Source organism: Pteropus alecto, unplaced genomic scaffold, assembly GCF_000325575.1.
Source record: "Pteropus alecto unplaced genomic scaffold, ASM32557v1 scaffold15, whole genome shotgun sequence".
In the NCBI taxonomy this organism is placed as follows: domain Eukaryota; kingdom Metazoa; phylum Chordata; class Mammalia; order Chiroptera; family Pteropodidae; genus Pteropus; species Pteropus alecto.
In genome coordinates this window covers 2,444,766-2,452,434 of record NW_006436286.1, presented here as the reverse complement: position 1 = coordinate 2,452,434, position 7,669 = coordinate 2,444,766, and the positions used below count along the sequence as shown (strand labels likewise).

At 58.8% G+C, this 7,669-nt stretch overlaps 1 protein-coding gene across 1 annotated transcript in view; it reads left to right on the top strand.

Annotated features, from left to right (window-relative positions):
• The window catches only part of VWA3A (von Willebrand factor A domain containing 3A), a 36,539-nt gene that overhangs the window by 27,204 nt on the left and 1,666 nt on the right, over window positions 1–7,669 (top strand). Inside the window, exons 22-30 of the mRNA XM_025047283.1 lie at window positions 688–778; window positions 1,251–1,361; window positions 1,869–1,966; window positions 2,802–2,939; window positions 3,825–3,933; window positions 5,386–5,530; window positions 5,968–6,112; window positions 6,523–6,674; window positions 7,311–7,324. Coding sequence (XP_024903051.1) covers window positions 688–778; window positions 1,251–1,361; window positions 1,869–1,966; window positions 2,802–2,939; window positions 3,825–3,933; window positions 5,386–5,530; window positions 5,968–6,112; window positions 6,523–6,674; window positions 7,311–7,324 — 1,003 coding nt within the window. The remainder of the gene's footprint in view (window positions 1–687; window positions 779–1,250; window positions 1,362–1,868; window positions 1,967–2,801; window positions 2,940–3,824; window positions 3,934–5,385; window positions 5,531–5,967; window positions 6,113–6,522; window positions 6,675–7,310; window positions 7,325–7,669) is intronic.

Genomic DNA, 7,669 nt, shown 5'->3' with positions numbered 1-7,669 from the left:
ATGCGGCCGCCCGCTCCTGGGGTGCGCCGCTGACCCCGCTCCCCGGGGGTGCTGCGTTTCCAGGGGCGTCGCCCTCCGTCCCAGAACTCCGCCAGGTTTCAGGAGCCCGCCTAGAGACTTCGCCACCCCCCTCCCCAGATTCCGAGCCGACACCCCTTAAGTCCAGGGTCTGCCTCTTGGGCCTTCGGGACGGCCCGAGCTGATTCAGTGTGAGGGCGCTGAGGCCCTGATCAGGCCTCCAGAGGGCCCCCTGAAACCCGGGCCTGCCCCCCCCTTGGAGTGGCAGCTCAGTCCGGAGTCTCAGCTGCTCCCCCGGCCCTGGGCGACTGTCGCCATTGCCACACCCCAGCTGTGCCCAGTCATGAGGACCCTCCTGCTCCTGCCTGTCACACTGGAGGCCCAGCAATCTCAGTCCAGCTGGGAGGGGAGTGGGGAACTGTGAAGAAGGTTCTGGCAAATCCACACACACACACACACACGTGCTTACACACATACTTTTTCACCTCAAAACCCAGAGTCTCCTCAATCTGTGGGCAGGAGATGCAGCAAACGTGCCTGAGGAATCCACCCCCTTAGGCCTCTCCTGGCGAAGGTTCCTAGCTGACAGGTTGAGGCTGGGGCAGCGGATGGGGGGTGCCCCTGCCACAGAGGACAGGCCACTGTTAAGAAAGACTGCCTGTTTTCTAGAGCATTAAAGATGACCATGACAGAAAAGGAAGTCCCCCCTCGAAAGCTCTGACACGGCGTCCACTCAGTGGCAAAGCGGGCATCCCGCCAGGTGAGGCATGGCTGCCGTGGGCAGGGCCGGGGGGTACACGGGGCTGGCTGAGTTGCCCCAATAATGACAGTTACGGAAATGACCAGTGATCATGCGGCTTTCGGCTGAGAATGTCCCTTTAAAGCTTATAACAATCAGTTCTACGTGGCAGGTCATCTGTTAGTTCCCCATGTTACTGAGGAAGAGATTCGGGCTCAGAGCAGCTAGGAATAGCGACCAGCACCGGCTGGCTGCGTGAGGGCACGGGCGTTTTTATGACGGTGCTCAGCTCCTGGCACCTAGGGCCGTGTGTCCTCCACGCAACGCCTGAGCCGTAGCGAGTAGTTCGGAGCAGAGTCCTGGCGTCAGCAGCCCCTGGCTGGACCCTTCGCCGAGTCCTCCGCCTCTCACCTCCAAGCTGGGGGACCGCGAGGATGAGACGTGACGGGCGCGGGAAGCGCTTACGCCAGCCGACAGGCCACATGTCCTCTAGCTGCAGCCCGGCCAGCCAAGGAGGACGCTGCGGGACGGAGAAGGGGGCCCAAGTCGAGGGAGGCAGGGACGGCTCTGTCACTGTTTTACATGGAGACGGGGAATAACGTGGGTAAGTCGGCGGCCACCCGGATGTCCAGGCAGCTCCCCCACCCCCCACCCTGTGGGACTGTGAAGTCGGCAGGCCCCGTGGGATGGACATTCCCCCCGCTGTCCTAGGACCTGGGCGGCAGGCCTGTCCTCACCCCGCTCAGGTCTCCCAGTCCGGGGAGTGGGCAGGAGAGTCCACACTGAAGGATCCCCAAGGCCCTTGGGTGCAGCAGTCCTGCCCCACCCTCCAGGGGCAGCGTCCTCGGCTCTGAGGCTGCCGGGGGAGGGGGTGGACAGGAGCCCGGGCCCGCCCGATGGTGCCGAGCAATGGCTCAGATCCCAGCACCTTCACCGAGGCGTGGAGAAGACAGGCCCGGCTCGCCCGCCCGATCCGCCCAAGCTTCCCTGTCCACCTCTCAGCAAATGGCACCCAAGGAATTTTACAGCTGACTCGGCTGACAGAGAAATCGATGTGGAAAGGGGGCGCGGGGAGGGAGGCATGCAGATAATCTCACTCCGTTTCTCCCAGGCTCTGTGTACAAGAGGTACTCTCGGGGGAGGGCCACCCGAAGGCCCACGTCTTCTGTCGAGCTGCCCAGAAAGGACACAGTCTGCTCAAGCCAAGAGGTATGAGGCCGTGTGCACCAGCACATACTCCCGGGGCAATAATTCCTGCCACCAGCACTCACGCCCAGGAGGGTGGGCAGACTGGGACGTCGGGGAAAACTTGCTTAGAATAACTGCTTAAGGTGGCATCTGAGATAAGGATTCAGTGCACGTAGGTTCGAAACCCAGGTCTGGCACTTCCTAGCTGGGTGACCTTGGGTAAGTCCCTTAGCTACAGTCATTCTTGCTGTCATTGTCTGTACAGTGAAGACAGTTGTACCGCTATAATAGGACCGATGACTAACTGAAGTGTCAAGTCCTCAGTGGTGTCAGACCCTCTCGGTCGCAAGCAACAGAAAGCCACCCTCTTGGTGACATGCAGGTAGAGCGTCATTCTTCCCACGGCCGCTCAGGGAGAGGCTGAGCTCGGTTCCCACTGAGCCAGTCCTGGATGCCGCGCCGACTGGTCGGAGCCTGCCCATTCTGGTGGCTCTCATTGTGACGAGGAGACTGAAATTATCTTAATCTGTTTAGAGCGTGAGCTCTGAACCAATCAGGGTTTCCACACACATCTTATCGGAGAAGGTCGAAATGGACATTGGGAAAGCAACAGTGTCCACCAGACTGGGGAGTAGCAGGCGCTCAATAAATGTTGTTCCCTGTTCGCCATATTTCTTGTGCATCTGTCCCCAATGCCGTGGAAGGACACTGCATGGGATGCATGCTCAGTGAGGACCTGGGAACCCCCCATGTCAAACATAAGACAGGTTTCAAACGAGAGGTTTTAATAGATGAGTCAGTCCTTCATTTTAAGCTTTAATTACCCAAGATAATAGTTCTTTCCTTTATTCTAAAGTGGGTAGCAAATTTTGGGCTAAAAAAACTGAAGATGGACATCTCCAAACGCATCGGTCCTAACTGCACTCATCAGAAGTCAGCGTGGAGCCCAGCGGCCGCCAAACACTGCAGCATCTTCCCCAGCATGGAGGTCAACGTATGTCAGGTTTCTCGTTTCTCCTGCCTCCTCTCAGCCACCAGTGGCAGCATGCGCTGGGGAGGGCTCCCGGTGATGGCCGCACGGCACTGTGGCTTCTAGTCTCCCTGCTAAAACCCGCGCCCCCACCCCCAAAGTGGGGCTGCTCTCAGAGAAGAGGAGATATAGAATCTGTCGGGAGAAAAGTGAACCCCTCAGAGTGCTTGAAACCACACTCTGGGGGTAGCCGGGCTCACCGGAGTGAGAGTCAGAAACGGTGGCAGACACCTTCCCCCCAGGACGGATGGTGGGTCTATAGGGGTGGCGGGGAGCAGGGGGTGAGTGGTGCTCTCCGTGTTCTACTTTGGGGCTCACGTTTTCTCAGTGTTTCGACCCTGGAACAAGTACATTTAGTAGAAAATGAAAAGCTAACCGTGCTTTTTTTTTTAAAGACCCTATTTTCGAAAACCCTATTTTAGCAACGTGAGTGGAACTATAAAGCTAAAAATAGCCACCAAATTCAAAATTGCCCACTAGAAAAATGTCATGGAAGTTTCGTCACGCTGTCCCCTTTTCTGTCAGAGGTCACGTTTTAGTTTGTAATTTATGGAACCTCCCATCCTACCGTCAAGAGTTTTCTATCTTAATTTAGAGATACTCTATTATTTTTTATTATTACAGTGACCATTTTTGTCACAAAACCATCATCCTAATTTCCCCATTCCTTTCTAGAACCATACATCTGGTAGTATCATAATAAAAAGAAAAAAGGTTTAAACAAAAACGCATGCTTAACAATAGTTTGGAAGTTACGAACCACAACAGACTAAACTATTTTAGGGGGTGATGGGGGTGATGGAGAAAAGGCTGATGGGGGGAAATTTGCCTTCACTCGCCTTAATCCAGGGGACGGTGAGACACATTCAGTGGACGCCCAGGGAAATCGAAGTGTACATCACGTGCCTGGAGAAGGTGATGAGACGCTATGTCCAGAGGCTGCAGTGGCTGCTGACTGGTGAGCCTGCCTGCTGTCCTGGGGGGCGGAGGGGCTCAAGGGGAAGCGGGAGTCAGCCCCGGGCACCCCAAGCCAGCCACTCATGAACCGTCAGGTAGGGCATTAGGGCAGGAGGGCCATCCAGGTACAGCATGACCTCAAGGTTCAGAGGTCAGGCAAGGCGCTGGAGGACGGGCAGCTAGAGCACGGGCGGGCGAGTGCCAGGGAGGACCCCTGCTGGGCCGCCTTCCCCGCCCTGCCTCCCCCGGGGGTGGCTGCATTTAGGGCTGACCGGGCTCCATACCCTGGTTCAGGAAGGGAGAGACGGGATGGGTCTCGACAGCAAAGAAGCCCCCGTTCCCTGCGAAGAGCACCCGGCCGCTCTAGAGAGGTGGGTGGACCGAGCTGGCTGAGGAGAGCAGGCTGGGCTGGGGTTAGGACGTGGTCTGAGCATCCAGTCCAAGAGGCCGGGCCGGCAGCTGCTACTGGACGGGAGGGCTGTAGGCTCTGGGGCCTGGTAGGAGGACGGAGCCTTTCACAGAGGTCCCTGTGTGGGCCGCTCAGGGCTCTCTGCAGTGGACCCTGGTGTGCACAGCCCGCAGGCTGTGGGGGTGCGATGCCTGCCCCTTCCCAGGCCTCTGGAGGGCAGTGGTTAGCGGCCACCTTACAATGTGGCCCAGAGGACCTGGATATGAACCCCGGCTGGCCCTGCCAAACCGGATGACCCTGGGCAAGCCACCCCGGCTGGCCCTGCCAAACCGGATGACCCTGGGCAAGCCACCCCGGCTGGCCCTGCCAGACCGGATGACCCTGGGCAAGCCACCGCCCTCCCTCGTTCCCTTGAGGTAAATGGCCAGTCCTTCAACAGCCCCTCCGGCTTTCTCTCTGCTCAGACGAGAAAAGGCTCTCCCCTCCCTCCCCACACCCCACCTCTGTCCTCACCTGTCTGCTTCCCACCCCTCACCCCTGCAATTCAGCTTCCCCCTTAACCCTGTCGGAACCCCCGGCGGGGTCGCGGCTGTGCGTGACCTCTGTCTTTCTTGCCCGGCTGCGGGCTCCATGAGGGTGGTGGCCCCTCTCGCTCACCGTGGCACTGTGCGCCGGGCTGGGCAAGCGGCAGATGCTCAGCGGGCCCTGTGCACGGTGACATCATTTCCAGCCCCCACAATACGGGACACCACTCAGTCCAATCACTTCACTTTAACTTTAGGGCCGAGGAAACTCAGGTCCAGGGTGGGTGTGACCGCTTATGCAGGCGATCTCAGGCAGGGCCACCGCCAAAATCTTGGTTTCCCAAAGCCCGGAGCCCTAGACAGCTGGCCCCTCCCACAGCGTCACAAAGGCCATCTCCCGTCGCTGACCCGTCAGGCAGCTGCGTTGCGAGACCACGTACTTGATAGCCACACCAAAAAGCCCCCAGAAGAGGCCACTCCTCACGGCCTCCCTGCCTCTGCCCCCTCCGCCTCGGAGCAGGGAGCCGCCGGCTGTTTGGTGCCATTTTGGAGAGGAAAGTGTGCATCCTGCTGGACACCTCAGGGTCCATGGGCCCCTACCTGCAGCAGGTGAAGACAGAGCTGATTCTGCTGATTTGGGAACAGCTGCGGAAGCACTGTGACAGGTAAGGGGCAAGGGCGTGGGCGGTCGGGCAGTCCAGGAAGATCAAAGGGGTAGTTCTGGGGCATTGCTGGCCTAGGGCACCCCCCTTCCCGAACTTAATGTTAAAAAGAGGACACATTCACTGAGCCCCTTCACGCACAATTCCTCATGATGACCCTGTCGGGTACTGTCGTTATCATCCCACTTTTCCGAAAAGCACATGAGGACTTAAGTAATTTTCCCACGATCGCGTAGGCCATCGGCGGCTGAAGGGTATTTAAAGCGACTTCTTTGTGCACCCGGAAGCTTCGCTGTGTCCCTTCTTATTCTCGGGCGGCCCGTGTGGGGCTCCCCGTAGGGCTTTACTGATAGGCGTGGGCAGGCCTGCCGGAGGTCACTTGACCCGAACTCGGTGTACACTGGCACATTCTGACCAATCTCTTTCTCCCCACTCCCCAGTTTTAACCTGATCAGCTTTGCAGAGGGCCTCCAGCTGTGGCAGGACACCCTCGTGGAGACCACGGATGCAGCGTGTCATGAGGCCATGCAGTGGGTGACCCGCCTGCATGCTGAAGGGAGCACCTCAGTCTTGCAAGCATTACTGGCAAGTTCCACCCCTGAGCCTGATCCGGTAGCAAGGCAGAGACACCATCCCCCCATATACGGATACTGCGCAGTGCTTTACAGTTTACTAAGCATTAAAGCACTTCGCCTTCCTAACAGACCAGTGAGAAACGGATTCTCGTTCTCACTTTGTAGATGAAGACGTGGAGGCTCAGAGAGGTTAAGTGCCTCGCCTGGGGTTACCCAGCCAGGATGTAGGCCGGGTCCTTTCTCCTAAACTTCGGCAGCCTCCTTGGTCTGTGGTGGGCTGAAGGGGGAGCCTCTCGGTCTTCACGGAGAAGTCGGTGGCGTCCAATCAGACGCATCTGCCTTGGGGACAGCAGGCCCTTGGCTTTTGCGGTTCCCGGTCGGCACCTAGGCCTGAGCCGGACGGCCTACGCGCTCTTGCAGAAAGCGTTCAGTCTTCGCGGTGTGGAAGGGCTGTACCTCCTGACAGACGGGAAGCCAGACACGAGCTGCAGCCTTGTCCTGAGCGAAGCACAGAGACTCACGGAAGAACGAGACGTGAGGGTGCACACCGTCTCCCTGAGCTGCTCGGGCAGGTGGGCCACCTGCACCCCACCCCAGGACCTCGCATGCGCCCCACCCCAGGACCTCATGTGCACCCCACCCCAGGACCTCGCGTGCGCCCCACTCAAGGACCTCGCATGCGCCCCACCCCAGGACCTCGCGCACCCCTCCCCATAGCCGGTGTCTGGGGGGCAGGGCCTGGGCGACCCGCCTCGTGCAGGATTCACACTAGACGCCAGTCTCTCCTGGGCCCCTTCCCATGAGTCAGAAATGGGGTGGGTCTGAGCAGGGACACACGACAGGGTCGGCTCCTCTGTCCGCCCCTTATTTGCCCATCAGTGGGCGCCCCCCATGACAGTCTCCCGCACGGGAGCGAGTTTGCACCCCTCCCCACAGTCACACGTCACCTCCCCCCCACTAGCCTGCCATCTTTCTGGGGAGCACATTTATATTTAGGGGGAAAAAGTTCAAAGTAGCACCGTTATGGTCACCTTCATAAACGATCACCATAGAAACACACATGTCAGATGACAGAGATGTGCGTGCTTCGGAAAAAGCCATCCATATTATGGGCCAATAATGCGATTATTGGGTGTGTGGTTCCTTAGGTGCACATTCTCTCTGTCTAAACCATGAGCTCCGTAAAGCTCGTCCTGTGTCTCTGCCAGACCTAACGCGTCAGGTACTGGGTAGATGTCCACTTAGGGGGCAGGACTAGCGCGCTGGCCGTCGGCTTTCAGAGGGTCCGGGCTAAATGGTAACACTAATATGGTGGCTCCATTTCACACGCAGCAGCAGCTACTGCCACTGCGCGTGAACTGGCTGGGACAGTGTTGCTGACGTGGCCTTAGTGGCCTAGGGCGTCAGAGTCCAAGGCCCATCACCCCACAGACTCGAGTTCCCGGTGGGCTGGGGGCTCCCGGAAACGAGCCTGAGGGGTCACTGAGCCTGGCCCCAGCCCTCTGTCCCTCCCTCCAGGGCAGAGGTCACCTTCCTGAGGAATCTGGCCTCCCTCACCGGGGGACGC